This window comes from Heterocephalus glaber, unplaced genomic scaffold (assembly GCF_053883595.1).
Source record: "Heterocephalus glaber isolate CG9 unplaced genomic scaffold, H.glaber_assembly_v1.0 deba00001608, whole genome shotgun sequence".
Lineage (NCBI taxonomy): Eukaryota > Metazoa > Chordata > Mammalia > Rodentia > Bathyergidae > Heterocephalus > Heterocephalus glaber.
Genome location: NW_028258379.1, coordinates 32,873,193 through 32,897,957, shown reverse-complemented (window position 1 = coordinate 32,897,957; position 24,765 = coordinate 32,873,193). Strand labels below are relative to the sequence as shown.

Below are 24,765 nucleotides of genomic sequence, written 5' to 3'. Positions count from 1 at the left end.
CACTAACTATAGTTGAAAAACAGTAGGAATGCTGTGAAAAACTGGCAGCAAAACTGAAATTCGACCACAAATTCTATTAAGTTTACAGAGAAAAAAACCAGCAAAATTACTGTAATTAAAACAGTGCCAGGAGTGTTCTATTAGCAATGCCCTATTGGTAGCATCTGAATTAAATGCTGCATCACTATCTGGTATCAAGAAGATTCCTCGAGCAGATGGTTCTCCTCTGACACCATGTTTCAGAAACGTCAGCGAGTTACGTCTGGTTTAGATCGACACACGTACTATGCATATCAGTCAGCTACAGTTTCAAGGATACAACAAAAATGTCAGGTATCACAGCTTCAGACCAGGAGAGAAACTTAAATCTCAGTCATGTGATATGCTCTATGATGATGGGATGTACAATCCAGCCGCTGCAGCTGTCAAACTTAGGCTAAGCTACGGGAGAAAAAGACAGGTTTTTTGGTCATACTTAAAACATCATAGAAGGCATTTTATATATATGATGATGTACTATACAAATATCCATTATATATCTCCTTTCCAAAATAAAACATTTTTTGTATGCTCCATTTCTTCTAAATGAAGGACCCAAGTATAATGTTCTTAGCTTAGAAACTATTATCTCAGTTGTTCTACACGGAATGAAACTTCAATGGCAAGCAGCATATAATTTAGGATAGTTGGCAAAAGTATCTTTTATGGTATGGATTTAACACATTTTCAATTTACAATGGGTCTATGAGGATGCGACCCCACTGTAAGCTGAGGAGCATCTCTAGGGTCATAGAGAAACAATAACGGGAAGACTGACAGGAAGGTGTCTAAAAGCTCTAATATGAACTTCCATGACAACTTCCTTTCAAATGCACTAAAGAATGGCAAAGTAAATTAGTTAAGAAGAAAGGTGACATTGTGAAGCAGCACTATCTCAATTAGTTAATTTTTCAGAAAACTGGTTTTAACCATCAACACATAATCAAACCTTCCACTCTTCCAAACACATTAGAAATATACAATTAATCATAGCAAAATTTACAGCCAATCAAATTTAGCCAGATCTATTTACATATTTGGATTAGTCACGTTTTTACCTTTCCTTGTTATATAAATGCTTCTATTTTAAAGGCATATGTAAATGTACCAAATCCACAAGAAACATTAAGTGTACAACTTCAACAACTAATACAAATATGAGCATCTGAATATGAGCACACTTAACTTCCACATCAGGAATTTTATGATGAGTTTATAGAAAATTAAAGAAGTATCTCACTCTTAAATTCCAGATATCTGGCTGGTGCTGGTGCTGCTGCAGTGACCTCCTTGCCCTCAGTGGCCCCTGTGATGGGGACCCACGGATACAGCTGCTGAACCTCTGGGAACTGACGCGTCAGATAGAGGCAGGTGGTGGTGTGTGCAGAGATATTGCTAATTACAGTTACAGTTACGGGGACGCCGCTGGGCGAGTTCACACGTCAGTCAGTGGTGTGTTCCTGTGAGTCAGTCTTCAGTTTCAGATGATGCCTCTCAACAGACACCTTAGCTGCTCAAACTAAATGGTATATTCATTCATACCAGGTACTCACCAGTAAAAGGGAACGAACTATTGATACTGTAGCCCTTTGCACGGAGCTGAAGGGAATTATGGTAAGTGAGAAAGACCAGTCTCAGAGGTTTCATAATTTAGGATTCCACCTGAAAAGCATTCCGGGAATGACTAAATCACAGAGCTGGAGAACAGAGTGGCTGTCAGGGACTAAGGTGGGAGGCGGGAGGGTGATAATGGCTGGGAAAGGGCAGCTCAGGGTCCCTGTGATGAGAGTGCTGTATCTTGACTGTGGCAGTGGTCACAGGAACGTGCACAGGGGACAAAAATGCAGAGAACCAAATACACATTCCTTCTCGGGGCCCCTGTGACCTCCCAGACAACCCTGTTCTTGGCTGTCGACTCAGAGTTCTCTAAAGATGATTCATGTTTGCTTCGGATCAATTATCTGCACTCTCTTGAAAAGCCACTTCTAGCTACTATTTTTTCTTCATTTAAAAAAAAATCTTTCATTACTTTAAAAAATAAACCACATCTCTACCTGAAATGAGCTTGAAAATCAGAGACTGAAATAAAAAGCTGATATATATAGTTACTAACATTTTTGCTTTTCCTTTTTTATTTTTCCAAGGTAAAAGAGAAATAAAATTTTTCCAGCTTAAATTAGAATAAATCAGGGCCAGGGATTTAGCTCAGTGGTTCTCCCGTCTGCCTCGAAAGCGCAAGGTCCTGAGTTCGATCCCTGCTACCAAAAAAAAAAAATTAGAATAAATCAGAGAAGAAAAAAAAGCAGATTACATAGCAAACATTTCTCCTCTGACACCTTCAATTTCTAAAACAACTAAGAATATTTTTATTCAATTTAGGGAAATTACAACTGCAATCAAATGCATGACTTCTTCCAAAAGGCCACTTTGTGATAAAGTATATACACATAGTGTTGATGGTTTCCTTAAAGTGCTTAACCTCTCTGGCAAAGAATCACCTATTGCTTTAAAAGGTCTTTCAGTACAACTCCAGCGCTGTTGTCAGGTGACACCGGCAAAGGCGTAAATGTGGGCAGCACATCTGAGATGGGTTTCAAAAGAAGATGCCCTGGTGCACCAGGCCCAAGTCCAGACGGGTTAACAAGAGGCACCGCTGCAGAGCGGGGAGCCAAGAATGGACTCGCATCTGTTCTTCTACCAGCCCTGAGTTCTGTTGTATCTAAACGATAAAATACGGGTTATTTAGTCTCTGTTCTTCACAAAAAAAGTTAAATTGAAATAATCCTCCAAATATAGTAGCATAAAAAGCTCTTTCTATATTGTCCTATTAACATACATACCTATGAGTAATCAATTTATCACTACTATCAACTTTTAAATTCTACATTATTGGTAAATACACTGATCTTGAGCACTGTTTTGGGGCTTTAATTATGAGGACAAATACACCTTAATTTCTAAATATAAATACTGACTTATACTATGAAAATCTGCTTAAAATTAACTTTTGGTAATTCAAGACATTTTCTGATAAAAACAATTCTTTACATGTTTTCTGTTTCTAGATTTGGCTTCCAAATAAACATAATTCATATGTTACTGGGTTCTGTATCCCACAACCAGAGGTCTATGAAATACAGATGAGTAATATTTTAATTTACATTTCTCTCAAGGCCAGCATTTCTTCATGTATTTATGGACCTTCTGTATTTCTTCTGAGAAGTATCCATTCATTTCAGTTCCTATTTTTCAAGTGGGTCTTTTATTGGGGGGGGTGTCTAAATTTTTTCAGTTCTTTATATTTTCTAGATATTAGTCCTCTGTCCAAGGTATACCTGGCACAAATTTTTCCCTTTCTGAGGATTGTCACTTTATTCTGTTGGTTGTTTCCTTTTCTGTGCAGAAGCTTTTTAATTTGATATAATCCCATGTGTTGACTTTTGATGTTATTTCTTATACAACTGAGGTTCTATTCAGAAAGGCTTTGTCTATGCCTTCAAAGATTTTACCTGTTTTATCTTCCACAGATTAAGTGTTTCTGTTTTAATATTTAGATCTTTGACTCATTTTGATTTTAGTTCAGTACATGGTGAGAGACACTGGTCTACCTTCAATCTTCTGCACGTAGATACCCTAAGTACAAATAGCCCAAACTTGAAAAAATGATTTCAACTTCAACTTCATTGGCCTTTAGAGAAATTCAAATTGAAACTACAACTCCAGAAAGAACAGCTATCAACAAGAAACCAAATAATAACAAATGCTGGGGAGGCTGTGGTGAAAAATGAACCCTCCTGCATTGTTGGTGGGAATATAAACAACAAGGTTGTTTATGGTATAACAAGGAAAAAAATATTTTCAGTATTTACTATACCTCTGAGATAAATGATTTTCATTAAATTTAGCAGTCAAATATGTAAATGACAACTAGATTTTACTACTTTATCTTTCTATAAAAGTTCAGAAAATAGAAACATTTGACTAAATAACCAAGGAGATTTTTAAGATTCCAGAATATAAATACTGAACTAAATTTAAATATATGTGATATAAACCAAAGAATATATAATAACATATATCTTTAGGCAGCCTATATTAAAATATGAAGATTAAAAAAAAAAGAGAAACCTTCTAGTAGTTAAGCCCTGGAAACAGCTTAGATGTCTATCAACAAACAAGTGAATAAAGAAAATCTGGTATATATACACAATCAAATTTTATTCAGTCAGAAAGAAGAATTAATTCATGTCATTCATAGAAAAACTTTTTTTTTTTTTTTTTTTTTTTGGTTTTGTGAGGCAGGGTCTTGCTGTGTAATCCAGGATGGCCTTGAACTCATTATGTAGCCCACACTAGCCTTGAATTCACAGTGATCCTCCTGCCTCAGCCTCCCTCCTCCCTAGTGCTGGGATTACAGGCATGCAGCACTACACCTGGCTGGATGTATCCTGAGACCATAATATTAAGTGAAATAAGTCTGACACAAAAAGTTAAATATTGGAAGGTTTCTCTTATATAAGAAACTCACAATATAAATAGTGAAATAAAGGCAAACTTTTTGGAAAAGCCAGGGAATCAGAAAAGGGGTGGGGTAAAGAGAGGACCAAAAGTGATATATATCAATTCCCCAAAACAAATGAAAATATCATATATTGCAAACGTATAGCATTAAAAAATAAAGAAATTATAAATGGTCTAATAGATAACTCAATAAATTTTACTACGTGTCAATACCAGTGATCAGAACATACAAACTAGGAGGGTTGAAAAATGTTTAGACATAGTAGCTACAAGCCTCAACTATTCACTTCCAGGCAGACCTTTCAACATGTCAGAGGGCTTCATACTATTCTTAGAGGTCTAAGTCAGTTTGCTAAACTGAGCATGTATTATTTTCATGTCAAGGTTTGGCTGATTATAATACATAGATTTTCCAAGGGGAAAACCTTTCTTAAACTATAAACTCAGCACCTAACTCTGACTAGCAAACAGCACCAATAGTCAGAGAAGAAAAAAGTGACTAGGCAGAGGTTTAACCAATTCACTACCATTTCCAAAAGAATAATTCAAAGTAGCTCATGCAGGACAGAACTACAGTACCTGATAAACAAAGGGAAAAATTTTTTATACTACTTAAATTAATGCAAGCCAATTAAATATCAGATTGTTACAATTCAGAAAGCAAAACTTTGATGCCTTATTAGAATTTAGAATCACTGTTACACATTTTAATAACATTTAGTTAATATCACTGTAAAGCAAAATAATAAAGTTAAACATTCAATTTTTAACACTGTAGAAAAGAAATAAGCATATAGTTTTACCTTTCAAGGTTTCTGAAACATTTGTATTTAGTTCTTTCCTTGGTGAACCTAGAGGTCTCATATCATGAACAGAAAGCTTTGGTGGTGGAATAGATGGATGAGATTCTCTTTCTAGAAATTTAATAAAAAGTTCTGAAAAAGACTAAGAAAAAATATTTTGGTTATATAAGGCTAGATAATAAAATTATATTCACTACAAATAAGAAAATGTACCAGCTATTATAATTCAATGTTAAATACTAATCATGCTGCTTTAATCTTTTTTCTTTTTACAAAACAGCTTTACAGACTATTGTAGCATTTTTTATGTAGCTATTGCAAGTTAACAATTTAATAATCTTTTTTTTTTTGGTACCGGGGATGGAACTCAGGACCTTGCGCTTATCAGGCAGGCACAGTGCCACTGAGCTAAATACCCAACAATTTAAAAACCTTTGATGACAACACTCATTTCAAACACTTTATAATCAGAATTAGCCAACTGAGGACTCTCATTTTTTATCATTAGTGGCACTTAACACATCAAGTCTTTTCATTTTAATAACATGAAAAATTGTATCAAGTGAAAAAAAGTATTAAACATAATCTTCTAAAGATCTGAAAAAGATCTCCAGTAACACTGTCAAATTAAAATAAGGTAGTGAACATCTTTCCTTTAAATTAAATTTTATAACACCAAAGGAAAATAGGGTTTTATCCTATCCTATGTGTTTTCTTTATTAAAAAACAAAGAAAGAAACTCTACATTCCCACAGTGTTGTTGAATTCTGTTACCATTCACCCAAAGCCTGCTGCACTGTGTGTTCACGCATCTAACCACCTCCTCCTGCCAGACAGGGTGCATGCCAGGTGCCCTCCCCTTGTAGTTTGAAGCTGCAACACCAGTGCTTACAATGCCTGGGACACAGCCCTGCTCAGGTGTCACTGGCTCAATGACTTGGAACACACATAAATGAGTAAAATAAAGTCTCTGTAAGAATGGCATAATTTTGCAGAAAGATTGTCTGAGGCAGCAGGATCAAACACATATAAAGGAGCAGTAAAGGCTCTAAAAAATAAAAGTACCATATAAAAGTGAAAATAAAACTTTTTCAAATTATTAAAACTGCTTGTCATTTCCAAATCAGTTTCCTCAACTCCAAAATAATAAAATGGTTGTATAAAATACCCTAAAAGAGAAAACTGATTCTTTGCAAATAAGTGCAATATACAATTATTTCATCATTCATATTTAACAAAAATAAAATTAGTCCTTACACTATTAACCACAGATTGCTGATTTGGTCTCAGTGGAGTGTTGGGGACACTTTTTGATCCTCCTCCAAGCCAACCAGTCATCCACCTAGTGACACCTCCCTGATCTTCATTAAGCAACTGGAAGATTATTTTAAAACAGAAAAATAGCAATATGAGAAAAGATAGTCATTTTTAAATGATTTCAGATATCAGCAAATCAAGTTTTTAGTCTAATTTCTATTAAGTGTTTCCTACTATTGACAAAGGCAACAAATAGGATAAAATTTCATTGTAAGCACAATCTCAAATACAATTTGGGGTACTGTAATTCAAAATTTCAGCATCCTGATATGAGAACTGATTTATAAGTTGCAAAATATTTAAACTAATATCACACAAACTGAACAAATATATCTCTTCAATGTAGAATAAAATGATTCCATTTTTACATCACTAAGAAAATTAAGTAAACATTACACTAAAAGAAAACAAACCTTCGATGACACTATTTTAGTCATAAATATATTCAGAACAATAAATTTAATAAATGAATACAGAATGGCTTTCACTGTCTAGTTACCTGCTCCATTTCCTCCCTTTTAATACCCAAGATGCTTCCCATTAATCGGAACACTTCATGACGCTGATTTTTTGGTGTGTGGAAATGGCCAATGAGGAGATTTCTCATAAGGACTCTGGAAATGAAGGAGGAAACAGCTTAAGCCAATTGCACATGGAGTGTCCCCAAACAGTAACATAAACATTTGATTATACTTAATTCAATATTTAATTATAGGCCCAGGGATTGAACTTAGTGGTTTGGGCGCCTGCCTCACAAGCACCAAGGTCCTGAGTTCGATCCCCAGTACCAAAAAAAAAAAAAATTTAATTATAAAAAGAAAGAACAGTAAAATATTTTAAAGGGGCTTAAAAGAAAATCTAGACAAACCCAATTAGGAATATCTCAAATAACCCCAAATGTATACCTGTTAAATATCACTTATTTTCTTCAATCCAATAACTGACTGAGGAGGTGCCTCATTATTAATTTTTGCTGTCTGTCAGGGCTCATGTTCCCCTGGAGCAGACACTTAAATGGTGATAACTATTCTTGTGTTTTAACCATTGTATTTTCCTATTCACATGTATTAAAATTTTGCTGAATTAAAACAATAAATTAAAAAAATATTAAAAGAGAGAGTATTGCATATACTCTTAGGTTCAGACCTAAGACACTTGAGCAAGATATGTCCATGCATAGACAGGAAAGGAAAAAAATAGTAGAAATAAACTTAGTACATTATTTTGCTGACCTCCATTAAAACTACTGATATTTCTCCTTATTATGTAAGAAAAACAAAAGGTTTCTCAAAATGTAGTCACATACAAACATCTAAATGTAGAAATTGTTTAACTTTTAATAAAAGCCATCTCTATAAAATATAAAAAAGTTAAAAGATAAAACTATACTTGTCCACTTTTCCTTCTGTGCTGTTTACTAAGTTCATCAGCTTCTTTTGTGCATCATCCAACATTTCTTGTTGAAGCTCATCTGTTTAAAACATGTGAATAAAGACAGCTATTAACTGATTAAAATAGCCTGGATGAATATATAATAATAATATAACATAATAATTAGACTTATGAGATCGATACTGTGAACTTTGAATGTATGCCCTATTCGAACTGGGAATATTTAATTACTTTTATTTCTTCTTTGGCTCCAGGAACTACACTCTCTGATACAGAAATTACCTAGATTACCTTAGAAATTACTTTATTCCAAATGGTTTACCCACAGTAAACTAATGGATTTCTTAACAGAGTATTTTAAAAAAAAGTTTAGATTTTCCTTCTTCTGTTTTCCTTACTGGACTCTGTTTTTTGGGTTTTTTGCTTTGTTTGTTTGTTTTTGGTACCAGGGATTGAACTTGGGACCGTGTGATTGCAAAGCAGGCTCGTCCCCACTGAGCTAAATCCCCGGCCATGGACTCTGTTTTTGATGAGCTGCATAAGAACACCTAACACAACTAAGATCATAGCTCAAGGTAGAACTGATATGGCTAAGTATTCTGGGGGCATGGAAAGTAACAATTCAGATCATTGACTCTAATATACAAATCATGTTATGATACTTTATGACTAAAGTGGGGAAATTTTTAAATTCTTATTTGAAAGGTGAACAAAAATCTGTAAAATTTTATTGGGATAGTGGAATTTCAGCACTTTAAAGGCAAAATCTAGAATCACAATAGGAGACACCCAGTTCATAAGCTAACCATGCCACAGGGTGAAGGATTCCCAGACTAAGGAACTCAGTTGAACAGAGTTTATACTTGTTATCTCAGAAGTGGATGGTTGGTGGGAGGAGAGAGAAATGTTTATTTATTTTAAGGTAGATACAAATTCTCATTCTGAAAGAAATGAACAGGACATTACTCTATAACAGAGCTCTATTTTTCAAATCAGGAACCACTCATATACCAAACACATCTTTGACCACTTTCTACAAATTTACTCTTTCTGCAACCTATGCATTTAGTAGCTGGATATAAGTTCTCTTATCAGATACATGATTTGCAAACATTTCTCCCATTCTGGGGGCTGTCATTTCTCTCTCTCTCTCTGTTTTTTTGGGGTTTTTTTTGTCATTTCTCTATCTTGATGGTATCCTTTTAATTTTGGTTAAATCCAGTTTAATTTTCTTTTGTTGCTTGTGCTTTAATAATGGCTAAGATACATATCATCTAACCCACCATCATGAAGATTTTTGCTCCTATGTCTTTTTCTGAGAATTTTACAGTTTTGACTCTAAAATTTATGTTCATCATTCATATCAACTTAATTTAAGGTCCAACTTCATTCTTTTACATAGGGATATCCAGTAGTTCCAGCATTATATGGTAAAAACCCTTCTTTTCACATAATTTTTGAAAATCAACTCACAAATATTGTGTATTTCTGGACTCTCATTTCCCATTACATAATTTTTACAATATTTTCTCTTCTACCCAGAAAGCCCTTTTCCATCAGTTAGCATTGCCCATTAACACTTATTCATCCTTCCTGATGTAGTTCTCAAATCGCTTCCTAAAAGATGTGCTCTCTGAGCCTTAGAGATCAGGTCTGTCTAGTTATATTTTTAGTCTGTCCTATACAATGCCTAAAATTCTGATTTATAATAATAAATGCAAATAGGAGCAGAACTGCCCCCAGCACAGAGGAGGTGAACCTTCTGGGCCGCCATACCACCGCCCCCAGCACCAAGGAGGTGAGCCATGCAGGCACCAGCAGGATACATCTTCCTACTACCCAAAGAAATTAAAAGACATGTAAACAAGTCTCAAAATCAGACTTCCAGATCACCTAAAGAAACCCAAAAGGGAAACAAGATGGAACAATCTGATACTCAACCACCTGGATTCCCTGAACTGGCGACAAAAGAGGATTTGGAAAAAATGAAATCAGAAATAATTTCTAAGATAAAAACAGAGATTGTGCCCATAGTGCAAGACATGATTAAGAAATCTAGAGCAGACACAGATAAAAAAATAGAGGAGCTGAGGAACATGATGGAATCCCAACATAGGAAACAAATGGAATCCATAAAACAGATGCAAACACATTTCAAGGAGATTAAAAACTTCACTGAAAGTTTACACAGCAGAATGAGCCAATGTGAGGACAGAATTTCAGACATGGAAATTAAGATTGCAATTAGTGACCAGGAAAAGGAAAATTTCTTTAAAATAGTAAGGTACCACAAGAAAACAATCCAGCAGCTGCTAGACAATGCAAAGAAGAATAACATAAGACTAATCGGAGCCAATGAAGAAACAGGAGAGAGTGCAGATGACATAAAAAACTGTTCACAGAAGTAATGGCAGAAAACATCCCAAGTAAGGGAAAAGAACTTAACATACAGATAAGTGAGGCATAAAGGACTCCAAATAGCCATGATAAAAAAAAAAAATCTACACATAGGCATATAATACCTAAGATTCCAGAAACCCAACAGAAGAAGAAAATTCTATAAGCAGTTAGAGAAAAGAAACAAATCACATACAAAGGAAAGCCCATCAGGATCACAGCAGACTTCTCAGCACAAACTCTCAAGGCAAGAAGAGCTTGGAGTGATGTATTTCAAGCCCTAAGAGAAAACAACCTCCAACCCAGGTTGATGTACCCTGCAAAACTATCTTTCAACAGTGTTGGAGAAATAAGATACTTTCATGACAAAGAGCACCTTAGGAACTTCATGAATACCAAATCAGCACTCCAAAAACTTTTAGACAATATCCTAGGAAAAGACAATGAGGATCACAACCCCAGGACGCCCAGCAGAATGAATTCATTGGGCACAACAGGAAATTAAACACAAACAGGGAGAATTCAACAAAAACAAAAAGTCATGACAATGAGAAGTCAATACCTATCAGTTATAACCATCAATGTTAATGGTCTCAATTCACCAATCAAAAGAAATAGACTGGCAGAATGGGTCAAGAAGCAAGACCCAACAATATGCTGCATACAAAAAACACACTTAATTCAAAAGGAAACTCATAGACTGAAAGTTAAAGGGTGGAAAACAATATTCTATATGACAGGAACCCGAAAAAAAGCAGGAGTAGCTATCCTCTTTGCAGACCAAGTGGATTTCAAACCAACACTGATTAAGAGAGACAAAGAAGGACACTACATCTTGTAAAGTAAACAATCCAACAGGAAGAGATGACAATCATAAATATATATGCACCATACACTAGTGAGCCCAACTATATAAAACAAATACTAGCAGACATGAAAAATGAAATAAGCACTAATACAATTGTGGTGGGGAAACTCAATACCCCACTGTCACAAATAGACAGAACAACCAGACAAAAAATAGACAACAAAATGCTATGACTCAATCGAACTCTTGAACAAATGAACACATGTTTACAGAGTATTCCATCCCACAAAATCAGAATACACATTCTTTTCAGCTGCACATGGGTCATTCTCCAAAATAGACCACATACTCACTCATAGAACATGTTTAAGTAAGTGCAAAGGAATTGAAGTTACCCCCTGTATATTATCAGACCATAGTGTGATGAAATTGGAGATCAAAAGAAAAAGAAACCACAAGAATTTCATAAACACATGGAAATTGAACAACACACTTCTCAATAAACAATGGGTCACAGAGGAAATTAAAGAAGAAATCAGAGAGTTCCTACAATTAAATGACAATGACAATAAAACATATCGGAATCGATGGGTCACAATGAAAGCTGTCTTACGAGGAAAATTCACAGCAGTGAATACTCATATTTGGAAAACAGAGTGAGCCTGATTAAACAACCTAATGGTAAACCTCAAGATTCTAGAAAAGGAAGAGCAGCACAAACCCAAAGCTCATAGAAGGGAGGAAATTATAACGATTACAGCAAAAATCAATTCAATGGAGGCTAAGAGAATGACACAATACATCAATGAAGCCAAGAGTTGGTTCTTTGAAAGAATAAACAAAATTAGAAGACCTTAGGCCACCTTATCAGAAAAAGGAAAGAAAAGGCCCAAATCCACGCAATTAGGAATGAAAAGAGTGAAATTACAACGGACCCAGGAGGAATGCAGAAGATCATCAATACGTACTTTGAGAACCTATATGCCAATAAGAAGAAAAACACAAGCTCAGTGGTTTTGCTGCCTGCCTTGCAAGCACAAGGACCCAAGTTCAATCCCCAGTACCAAAAAGACAAAACAAAACAAAACCAAAACCACAAAAATCATTACTGCATCATTTTAGAAGAACCAAGAGAGATTATGTAAAGGTGCAAATTTCCAATGATGAATGCCATTATATTATATACCTAAAATGCACCAATAAAAGGATATACAGTTAAGAAGGAAAACACAGAAGAAATGGACAGATTCCTAGATATGTATGAATTACCAAAGTTGAACCAAGAAGACCTAAAAATTCTAAATGACCAAATAACAATCATTGAAATTGAAAACATAATTAAAACTTACCAACTAAGAAACCCCAGGTCCTGATGGCTTCACTGCTGAATTCTACAAGACATTTAGAGAGAATCTACTGCCACTACTGTTTAAAATCTTCAATGAAATTGAAAGGCAGGCAATACTCCCTAATTCATTCCTGGAAGCAAGCATCACCTTGATCCCCAAAGCAGAGAAAGACCCAACTGAAAAAGAGAACTATAGGCCAATCTCACTAATGAACACAGAAGCAAAAAATCCTTAATAAGATACTGGCAAATAGAATGCAGAAGATCATCAAGATCATACAGACCAAGTGGGATTCATCCCAGGGATGCAGGGATGGTTCAACATATGCAAATCAATAAATGTAATACACTATATCAATACAGCCAAGGACAAAAACCATATGATCATCTCCATAGATGCAGAAAAACCACTTGACAAAATCCAACACAGATTTATGATAAAAATCCTACAAAAAATTGGAATAGGTGGTCTCTACTTCATTCTGATAAAAGCCATCTATGAAAAACCAATGGCCAGTATCATACTAAATCGTCAAAACCTGAAATCCTTCACACTAAAATCAGGATCAAGACAAGGATATCCACTATCACCACTCCTGTTCAATATAGTCTTGGAAACATTAGCCACAGCAATTAGACAAGAGAAAGAAATAAAAGGAATAAAGATTGGAAATGAAGAAGTCTAATTGTCATTATTTGCAGATGACATGATACTCTATATAGAAGACTCCAAGAACTCCACCAAAAGTCTTCTAGACTTAATAACCAAATTCAGTAGAGTAGCTTGATACAAGGTCAACACACAGAAATCAATAGCTTTCTTCTACATGAACAACAGACTCACTGAGAGAGAAATAGGGCAAATACTTCCTTTCACAATACCATCCAAGAAACTGAAATACCTAGGAATCAACCTAACAAAAGAAATCAAAGACCCCTTCTCTGAAAAGTATAGCACTCTGAAAAGAGAGATTGAAGACAATATCAGAAAATGGAAAAACATCCCTTGCTCCTAGGTAGGAAGAATCAACAGAGTGCAAATGGCCATACTTCCAAAACTGCTATACAGATTCAATGCAATCTAATTGAAATTCCAGCAGCATACTTCCTGGACCGTGGGAAAACAATCCAAAAATTCATTTGGAACAAGAAGAGACTTAGAATAGCAAAAGCAATTCTAGGCAATAAAGACATGGTGGGGGGTATCACAACCCGTAACTTGAAACTATACTATAAAGCCATTGTGATAAAAAACAGCATGGTACTGGCAAAGAAACAGACCTGAGGACCAGTGGAACAGATTAGAAGATTCAGAAACAACTCCAGGCACACTCAGCCACCTCATCTTCAACAATGGAATCAAATACCCTCACTGGAGGAAAGATACCCTCTTTAATAAATGGTGCTGGAAAAATAGAGCTTTGACTTGCCAAAGATTAAAACTAGACCTATATCTCTCACCATGCACTAAAATAAAATTGAAATGGATTAAAGATCTGAATATTAAAACAGAAATGTTGAACCAGCTGGAACAGAAATTAGGTAGAACTGAAGACAATCATGTAGCAAAAGATTTTATGAACAAAACCTCAGTTGCCAGTGAACTAGCACAAACAATCAACAAGTGGGAACTCATTTTATTAAAAAGCTTCTGAGGGCTGGGGATTTAGCTCAGTGGTGCCACCGCCAGCCTCGCAAGCACAAGGCCCCGAGTTCGATCCCTGGTACCAAAAAAAAAAAAAGGTCAAAAAGCTTCTGCACAGCAAGAGAAACCACCAATCCACCAACAGTGTGAAGAGACAATGCACAATGTGGGAAGAAATTTTCATCAGCAGTTCCTCAGGCAAAGGTCTACTATCTAGAATCTATAAAGAACTTAAAAAAAATCAGACCTCCCAAATTTAAAGATCCAACCCAAAAGTGGGCATCTGAAATGAACAGACATTTCTCACACAAAGAACTAGAAATAACAAATAAACATATGAAAAAATGTTCAACATCACTGGTCACTGGAGAGATGCAAATGAAAACAATACTGAGATTCCACCTCACTCCAGAAAGAATGGCTGCTATCATGAAATCAACCAATAACAAATGCTGGCGGGGCTGTGGGGAAAGAGGAACCCTGCTCCAACTGCTGGTGGGAGTGCAGACTGGTGCAGGCACTGTGGAAATCAGTATGGAGATACCTCAAAGAACTAGGACTGGAAGTCCCATTGGACTCAGCTATTCCCCTGCTGGGTATCTTCCCCAAAGAATTAAAAGAATCATACCACAGTGATATACGTGCACCCATGTTCACAGCAGCACAATTTGTAATATCTAAAACTTAGAAGCAGCCCAAATCCCCATCAACTGGAGACTGGATATGGGCTGGGGATTTAGCTCAGTGGTTCTGGCACCTGCCACGCAAGTGCAAGGTCCTGAGTTCGATCCCTAGCACCAAAAAAAAAAAAAAAGACACAGGTTTAACTGGAGACTGGATAAAGAAAATGTGTTTTTTTAAATAAAATGGAGTACTACTCAGCCATAAAAAATGATAAATTAGAGACATTTATAGCTAAATGGATGCACATTGAGATGATACTTTTAAGTGAAAGAAATAGGACCCACATGTGTAAATACTGAATAGTTTCTCTAGTGTGAGAAACTGAAAGTGTAAATAAGGACTAAAAGGTATAACAGATAATATGAAATAGGGAGAAAAGGTGCAAATGGGAAGGGGAAGTGGGAGGGGTAGGGGAAAGGAAAGAAGGGGATGGAATTAATATGAGAAAATGAAAAAATGGAAACAAAGTCTTTGTAAATAGGGAGGGATGGAGGGGTTGAAAGGAGGGCAGGGGAATGTGGAAAAAATAAGAACTGAGAGAGATTATGTAAAGGTGAAAATTTCCAAAGATGAATGTCATTATATTGTATACCTAAAATGTACCGATAAAATTAATTTTAAAAAATAATAAATGCAAATATAAAATATTTAGCTTAATGGCCTATAATGATTTGTGGTTTTTCTAAACTGAAAAATTCCAAATTATAAAATATCACTCATATTATAGCCTAACTTCACCAAAATAGAGATAAGAGCAAGGTTTGTGTTTAGAAAATCTACTGTAAACTTTTCCTTTCCTGTCTTTCCAGTAAAGTATTTAACTTGAACATAACAGATCAGGGGAGAACGGAAGACACATATGAGCAAGACGTACTAAAGTCTGAGCAAAGGTATTTCATTTTAGATTCTTCATGTGCATATGTATATGACTAGTTCTGAATTTGAACAGAACTAGTGACTATTCAGAGGAAGAACAAGAAATAAGAAAGTTAATCTCTTGTCACCGTTTTGATTTCACTTCCCACTCAGAAGCTAAAGTAGGAGCCAGAGTAAATACTGCAAGTTCTTCACCTCTATTCACCTCCTTTCTTCCCCAAAGACATAGAAAAGGAGCAGAGAAACAAAGGTTGAACTTTCCCACCTAGCTCCATCTCCCTTTCTCCAACTTCCCTGGCTCCTTCCTCCTTCTCCTACTTACTTTCCTCTACAACTAATAATTTTAAACTTATTACATGTCAAAGTATCAATTTGGGTATACTGAGTTATATAGACTATATTATTAAAATTACTGCCATTTCATCTGTATCTTTTTACTGTTTTAATGTGGCCACAAAAAACCCTGAAAATTACATGTGGCTCACAATGTCCTTGTATAATACAAAGCTTTATTAGAACATAATGGAGCAGTAACACAATACTGTCTCATTTTTGAGAATTTTTTTGGGGGGGGGTATCAGGCATTGAACTCAGGACCTTGCACTTGCCAGTCAGGTGCAGCACCACTGAGCCAAATCCCTGGCCCCATTTTTTTAAAAAAGAAAAAAAAAGGGCTGGGGATGTAGCTCAGTGGTGCCGCCGCCTGCCTCGAAAGCTCAAGCGCAAGTGCAAGGTCCTGAGTTCAATCCCCTGTACAAAAAAAAAAAAAAGAGCAGGGGATGATTGCCTATACCTATAGTCTCAGGTACTCAGTGGAAGCTGAGGAAGGAGGGGCAATTGAGCCCAGGATTAGAAGCCCAGCCTAAACAACATAGTGAGACTCCATCTCAAAAAACAACACCAAAACCTGTGAATGATAAAGACATCTTCTGAAAAAATTCACAAAGCAGGGAGCAGATTCTGAGATAAATAATTTTAGTAAATTAAGTTACAAATCTCTGTCTTTGTATCTCCAATGTTGACTGTATTGCTTGCTAAAAAGCAGACAAACAATGAATATTTGATGATTAATGAAAGAATGATTGCTTGTGGCTGGGAAGGAAGAATTGCTGGAGAGAATGAGAAGAATAAATGAATTATGTTATGAATTTACTCAACTATTAAGGAAGGAAAACACACAAAACATTAACTGAAAACATTCTCATCAGTACACAATTTACTTTTGTTTAAACTTAGAGGAACTCATTTTTAAAAACTCCGATTTCTAAAGCATAGCTCAGTTTAGATAATGTTACACAAACATATTTTAAAATGTGACCACTGAGGGCTGGGGATTTAGCTCAGTGGTGCCGCTGCCTGTCTTAAAAGCACAAGGTCTGAGTTCAATCTCGCTACAAAAAAAACCCAAAAAACTGTGACCACTGAGTTGGAAAGAGATTATTTATCTAATTGATACATACTTTTTTTCTTAACACAAATTTTTTTGGCATTGTATATTAAATCCAGATGTTTAAATAATCACAAATAACTTTAAATCACTTACGGCAATTTAGAAAACAACAACAACAAAAAATAAAATAAATAAAATGAAAATTCTACCATCTAACACCATGAAGGTAGTTGTCATGCCTGGCCTCTAAGCAAACATCCAGCCCCCAACAATCAAGGAACTACTAAAAAGGTCCCTACTACTCTCAGTAAACAAAATGGATGGTCATAAAGAAAATTTAAGATGGAATATACAATCTCCCCTGTGCCAAAGAGTTCAGTATTGTATGCACACCTGCACTAACCATCCTTGGACCCTCTATCATAAATATTTCACTCCAGATTCCTTAGCCTGTTCAATACCTACATAAACCTAATTTCCTTCCCAGCTAACTGCTGAAATCTGCCCCCGATTTTAGTCTCTGTTCACACCTGGACAGGAATAAAGTTTTTTCTCACACAGTGTCTCATGTCATTTGTAACAGTAGTTCCATGAAAAACATTTTTAATTTCTTCTATATTTGTAGTTTTAAAACATGTTCTTATTCTGCATATTACAGTAAGTTTTACTGAGACTCATTTTGTATCTTCCAGATTTTCTTTTAGAAAATATTCTAAGGAAATTTTCCATTCTCAATTCATATAAAACTTTTAAAAGCAGTCAGTAAAATTTCTTTTAAAAAAGATAAGTTATAGAGCCCTTGAAGATACAGGTGTGAACTAGTAGATACATTAAAAGATTTTAACAAAGCTAGAATTTTATTTCTATTGCTTATAAAAACTATTCTTTGTATACCATAAAATTCACCACTTTTGAATAATAGTTCCAAAACAAGAACAATCTTGTATTTTCTATTTCAATTTACCTAATCATTTTCAGTTCAGCAGGAATTTATCTCAAAAATAACAGCAGAAAAAAAGAAGCAAAAAAGGAAAATAACCATCATTTAACAGTCTAGGTTTATATATGTGTGTATTTTCTCATCAATGACAATTCCATGGGAATTCTGATGTCTGATCAACTTCAAAATACTTAATGGAAGACAATGTCTTATTTGCTTCATAAACTAGTGTATTAAAGAAACAATAAAATATAGCATGCCATGTGAAATCTCTTTGGAACTATGTTGAAAAATAACAATTCCCAGTAAAATGCTTAAAGAATAATTTCTAAAAGGAAAAATGACAGTAATTCTCTTACCAGCCATTATCTATTAAAATATTGTACCTATATAATCTTGAGTTTCTTTTCATTGTTACTTGGAGGTGGGAAGAGTTGGGGGAGGAGTGTATAAGTTAGTTTTAAATATTTTATTCTTGCAGTTTTAAATAATTCTTACACTTTCAAAGTGAAATCTTGCTTGTGGCTCTCTTCAAATTCCCTTCCTCCATGAAGTGCCACATGAAGCTGCCTGACTGGGTCTCTAGAGAACTACATATGCACTGAGTTGTGACCACTGACTCGTGGGTGCCACTGTCTTAAACTACCAACTTATAGTCTATCTATGCTACACGTCACTTCCTTAGCAACTCTCTCTGAGAAGGGATTCTACCTAGATTTCCACACAGCGCTTAATGGTGAAGTCAAGCAGTTGGTTCTCATTAAGTATTTACACTGCCTGACAAGGCATCTATTTGCATAGTTTTCATACAAAGCCTGCAAGGACTCTTGACTCATAAACACAGCTACACACACAGCCTTAATAATTACATACTCTAAGAGGGACTGAAACTATTAGGCTCTACTGTTTTAATATTGGTGTCACAGACACCAGCTCTCTTTTCATGTTTGATCAGACCGAATCATCACATCTTTGGGAACAATGATATAATCAAGATTTGAATAAAACATCAGTTTTTAAAATGAGTTTCCTTGTATTGCTTAAATGTTGAAACTGCATATCATCTAATCATTACCCTACAGATGCTTAGAAATAAAACAATATTTTGCCTCTATAATTCAAGTTTCCATGTACATTTCTTGCAACAAAAACCACTCTGTCTTTTTCAAAATTGTTTCTCCTGGCAAAAACTTTGTCTGGTCAAGATTTGTGTTAAAAATAAAGTACAGTACTACAGCATCAATCAACATTTAAAGTCCTGAATGATTTATGAAAGAAAATATATAATGATCCTTTTTGAAATGAGAAGCTAATAAAAGGGTTTTTTATATTATCAGGCATAGACCCTTGAGAAAATAAAATCACATTTGTGTTTAGAGACGTAAAACAGTATTAAGGACTTAAGTAATGTAAGAAAACAGATTGTTGGGAAAAGCTGTAAAGGGCAAGAATAATTTAAAGACGTAATAGAACCAAGTTTACTCCCTTCCTGTCTTTGCAACACTGGCCCCTTGCCTGCCTTTTCAAATACCACAGCCCTAATGAGGCCGAGCTTTTTCTGTAGTAATATTAACCCAACAAAAGAAGTGCAAAGTTCCTATACATTGATGATAAATACCACTTTTTACATGAAAGGAATTTAGACCACCTAAATGTTATCAGATATAATGTAGAAAACCTGAAAATATCCTACTACTGGGAGTTTAAATGGGAACTTGAACAAGTACTAAATAAATATTGCAAGAACTACAATAAGTCATAGAATCTTTTATTCCTACCATCAGCTATAGGGAATGGCTCAGGTATATATCTAGAAGGGAATGTGGCCTTAAGATGTTACAGAAAAGCTGGGCACAGCAGTACATGCCTATAAACCCAGTACTCGGGGAGGCTAAGGCAGGAGGATCACAAGTTTGAGTCAGGCCTGTGTAACTTAGTAACTTAGTGTGACCTTGTCTCAACAAAAGAATAAATAAAATATGAAGGGCTCAAGATGTAGCTCAATGTGAAGGCCCTGAGTTCAATCTCTAGTAGACAGAGAGAGAAAATTACAGTAGCATAACATACAGCACTGAGTTATAAGAGACCAGTGAATCAATTCACAGCTCTTTACACTACAGTGTAACCCAACCCTAAGATATGAAGTCTTCAGCAAACCCTTTAGGTGCTCAGTGTGTTCCTTCTGGGTTGCCCTGTGTCTTCCAAATAATGCTGTAGTTGCACCGGCCTTGATCTAACCAGATTGTTTTCTCATTAAATACTGGCTCTTGGTAAAGGCAGCCATTTCAACAGTGAGGCACAAAGCAGTGGATACTAACACATCTTCAAATGAGATGGAAATATCCAGAATAATCATTTTCTGACAAGAATACAGTAATGTGGAAAAATCATGAGCTTTGGTCATGGGTAAAGAGATAAGACTACAAGCCTCAGTTTCTTCAACCTATAAAAAAATGGAACTAATACCACTTTGGGGATGTTTTTTGAATGGTAAATAAAATGAGACTAGAACACACCGAATCAGCTCGCTGCAGACAGGCAGGTCTGTGCACGCCCTACCGAGGTCCTGAGTCGTGCAGAAGATGCCGAATCAGCCCACTGCAGACAGGCAGAAATCTCTGACCCCGCTGCAGGCAGGCAGGTCTGCCCACGCCCTACCGAGGTCCCCAGTCAAGTGGAACACGCCAAATGAGCCCGCTCCAGACAGTCAGGTCTGTGCACGCTCTCCCAAGGTCCCGAGTCACGTGGAAGACGCCAAATCACCCCGCTGCAGACAGGCAGCCACCTGGTTCCACACTACAAAGACGCAGAGTACACCAGACCACCAGACCAAGGTACTGAGTCCCGCTGCTCCCGGCCCAGAGGTAGGGGCTTCTGAGCCGCTGTCCCACTGCTCCTGGTCCAGAGGAAGGGGCTTCCCGGCCACCATCCCTCCCGCTGCTCCCAGCCCACAGGAAAGGGCTTTTGGGTCACCATCCCTACCACTGCTCCCGGCCCCTGTCCCACCTCTCCCAGCTAAGAGGAGGTAATCCGTGCAGGCGCTAACAGCCCCCCGACCCAGTTGAAATGAGAAAACACGTAAATAAGTCTCAAAACCAGACTTCCAGATCACCTACAGCAACCCCAAAGGGAAATGAGATGGAACAATCTGATACTCAACCACCTGGACCTACTGAACTGGCAACAAAAGGGGATCTGGAAAAAATGAAATCAGAAATAATTTCTCAGATAACAGGAGAAATTGTGCCCCTAGTGCAAGACATGATTAATAAATCTAGAGAGGAGCTCAGGAACATGATGGAATCCCAACATAAGAAACAAATGGAATCCATAAAACAGATGCAAATAGATTTTTAGGACATGAAAAACTCCATTGAAAGTCTACACAGCAGAATGAGCCAATGTGAGGACAGAATTTCAGATATAGAAGATAAGATTGCAATTAGTGACCAGGAAAAGAAAAATTGCTTCAAAATTAGAAGGGAACATGAGAAATCAATCCAGCAGCTGCTAGATGATGCAAAGAAGAATAACATAAGACTGATTGGGCTCAATGAAGAAACAGGAGAGAGTGCAGATGACATAAAAAAATCTCTTCACAGAAATAATGGCCAAAAACTTCCCAAGCAGGGGAAAAGAGCTTGACATACAGATAAGTGAGACATATAGGACTCCAAATAGCCTTGATCAAAAAAAAATCTACACATAGGCATATAATTGTTAAGATTCCAGAAACACAACAGAAGAACAAAGTTCTACAAGCAGTCAGAGAAAAGAAACAAATCACATACAAAGGAAAGCCCATCAGAATTACAGCAGACTTCTCAACACAAACCATTAAGGCAAGAAGAGCTTGGAGTGATGTATTCCAAGCCCTAAAAGAAAACAGCCTCCAACCCAGAGTGATGTACCCTGCAAAACTATCTTTCAAAATGGATGGAGAAATAAGATATTTTCATGACAAAGAGCACCTTAGGAACTTCATGAATACCAAACCAGCACTCCAAAGAATTTTACACAATATCCTAGGAACAGACATTGAGGATCACAACCCCAGGAAGCAAAACAGAATGAATCCAACTAGCATGACAAGAAATTAAATGTAAAGGGGGAGAACTCAAAGAAAAGAAAAAGTCATGGAAATGACAAGTCAATACGTTTCAGTTATAACCATCAATGTTAATGGTCTCAATTCACCAATCAAAAGAAAGAGACTGGCAGAATGGGTCAAGAAGCAAAATCCAACAATATGCTGCATACAAGAAACACACTTAATTCAAAAGGAAACTCATAGACTGAAAGTTAATGGGTGGAAAACAATACTCCATGTGACAGGAACGTGAAAAAAAGCAGGAGTAGCTATCCTCTTTGCAGATCAAGTGGATTTCAAACCAACACTGATTAAGAGAGACAAAGAAGGACACTACATCTTGTAAAGGGAACAATCCAACAGGAAGATATGACAATCATAAATATATATGCACTAAACACTAGTGTGCCCAACTATATAAAACAAATACTAACAGACATGTAAAATGAAATAAGCTCTAACACAATTGTAGTGGGGGATCTCAACACCTCATTGATACAAATAGATCAATTATACAAAAAATAAAAACAAAATACTAGGACTCAATCTAGCTCTTGAACAAATGAACTTAACAGATGTTTACAGAGTCTTCCACACCACAAAATCAGAATACACATTCTTCTCAGCTGCACATGGGTCTTTCTCCAAAATAGACCACATACTCACACATAGAACATGTTTAAGTAAGTGCAAAGGAATTGAAGTTATCCCCTGTATATTATCAGAACATAGTGCAATGAAATTGGAGATCCATAGCAAAAGAAACTCAAAATATTTCATAAACACATGGAAATTGAACAACACACTTCTGAATAACCAATGGGTCACAGAGAAAATTAAAGAAGAAATCAGACAGTTCCTTCAATTAAACGACAATGACAGTACAACATATCGGAATCTATGGGACACAATGAAAGCAGGCTTAAGAGGGAAATTCATAGCAGTGAATACGCATATTAGGAAAACAGAACGACCCCAATTAAACAACCTGATACTGAACCTCAAGCTTCTAGAAAAAGATAAGCAGGACAACCCCAAATCTCATACAAGGGAGGAAATTATAAAGATCAGAGGAGAAATCAATGAAATGGAGACTAAGAGAACGATACAAAAAAATCAATGAAGCCAAGAGTTGGTTCTTTGAAGGAATCAACAAAATTGACAAACCTTTAGCCAACCTTGTCAGAAAAAGGAAAGAAAAGGCCCAAATCCATGCAATTAGGAATGAAAAGGGTGAAATTACAACAGATCCAGCAGAAATCCAGAGGATCATCAATACCTACACGCCAATAAGATGGACAACACAGAAGAAATGGACAGATTCCTAGATAAGTATGAATTACCAAAGTTGAACCAAGAAGACCTAAAAATTCTGAACAACCCAATATCAACCAATGAAATTGAAAATGTAATTAAAAACTTATCAACTAAGAAAAGCCCAGGCCCTGATGGCTGCACTGCTGAATTCTACAAGACATTTAGAGAAGAACTGCTGCCACTACTGTTTAAACTCTTCAATGAAACTGACAGGGAAGCAATACTCCCAAATTCATTCCTGGAAGCAAGCATCACCTTGATCCCCAAAGCAGAGAAAGACCCAACTGATAAAGAGAACTATAGGCCAATCTTGCCAATGAACATAGATGCAAAAATCCTTAATAAGATACTGGCAAATAGAATGCAGAAGATCATCAAGAAGATCATACACCCTGATCAAGTGGGATTCATCTCAGGGATGCAGGGATGGTTCAATATATGCAAATCAATCAATGTAATACACTATATCAATAGAGCCAAGGACAAAAACCATATGATCATCTCCATAGATGCAGAAAAAGCATTTGACAAAATCCAACATGCATTTATGATAAAAACCCTACAAAAAATTGGAATAGATGGTCTCTACCTCAAACTGATAGAAGCCATCTATGAAAAACCAACAGCCAATATCATACTAAATGGTCAAAAACTGAAATCCTTCACACTAAAATCAGGAACAAGACAAGGATGTTCACTATCACCACTCTTGTTCCATATAGTTCTGGAAACATTAGCCACAGCAATTAGACAAAAGAAAGAAATAAAAGGAATAAAGATAGGTAATGAAGAAGTCAAATTGTCATTATTTGCAGATGACATGATACTCTATATAGAAGACCCCAAGAACTCCACCAAAAGTCTTCTAGACTTAATAACCAAATTCAGTCAAGTAGCTGGTTATAAGGTCAACACACAAAAATCAATAGCTTTCCTCTACACCAATGACAGACTCACTGAGAGAGAAATAGGGCAAATAATTCCTTTCACAATAGCATCCAAAAACCTGAAATACCTAGGAATCATCCTAACGAAAGAAATCAAAGACTTCTTCTCTGAAAACTATGGCACTCTGAAAAGAGAGATTGAAGATGATATCAGAAAATGGACAGACATCCCCTGCTCCTGGGTAGGAAGGATTAATATAGTGGAAATGGCCATACTTTCAAAACTGCTATATAGATTTAATGCAATTCCA

General features: G+C 36.1%; 1 protein-coding gene across 4 annotated transcripts in view; it reads right to left on the bottom strand.

Moving 5' to 3' along the window:
* Positions 1 to 2,139: 2,139 nt before the first annotated feature.
* The window catches only part of Trip11 (thyroid hormone receptor interactor 11), an 80,575-nt gene continuing 57,949 nt past the window's right edge, over positions 2,140 to 24,765 (bottom strand). For 2 of the 4 annotated variants that reach the window (XM_087195508.1, XM_087195509.1), the window contains 5 exons: positions 8,070 to 8,151; positions 7,180 to 7,294; positions 6,621 to 6,737; positions 5,364 to 5,505; positions 2,382 to 2,758 (listed from right to left, as the gene is read on the bottom strand). In XM_087195508.1, coding sequence (XP_087051634.1) covers positions 2,538 to 2,758; positions 5,364 to 5,505; positions 6,621 to 6,737; positions 7,180 to 7,294; positions 8,070 to 8,151 — 677 coding nt within the window. In that variant the 3' untranslated portion in view covers positions 2,382 to 2,537. Of the gene's footprint in view, positions 2,298 to 2,381; positions 2,759 to 5,363; positions 5,506 to 6,620; positions 6,738 to 7,179; positions 7,295 to 8,069; positions 8,152 to 24,765 lie in introns of those variants that run through there. The other 2 variants (XM_087195507.1, XM_004837014.4) reach the window with 2 other exon arrangements.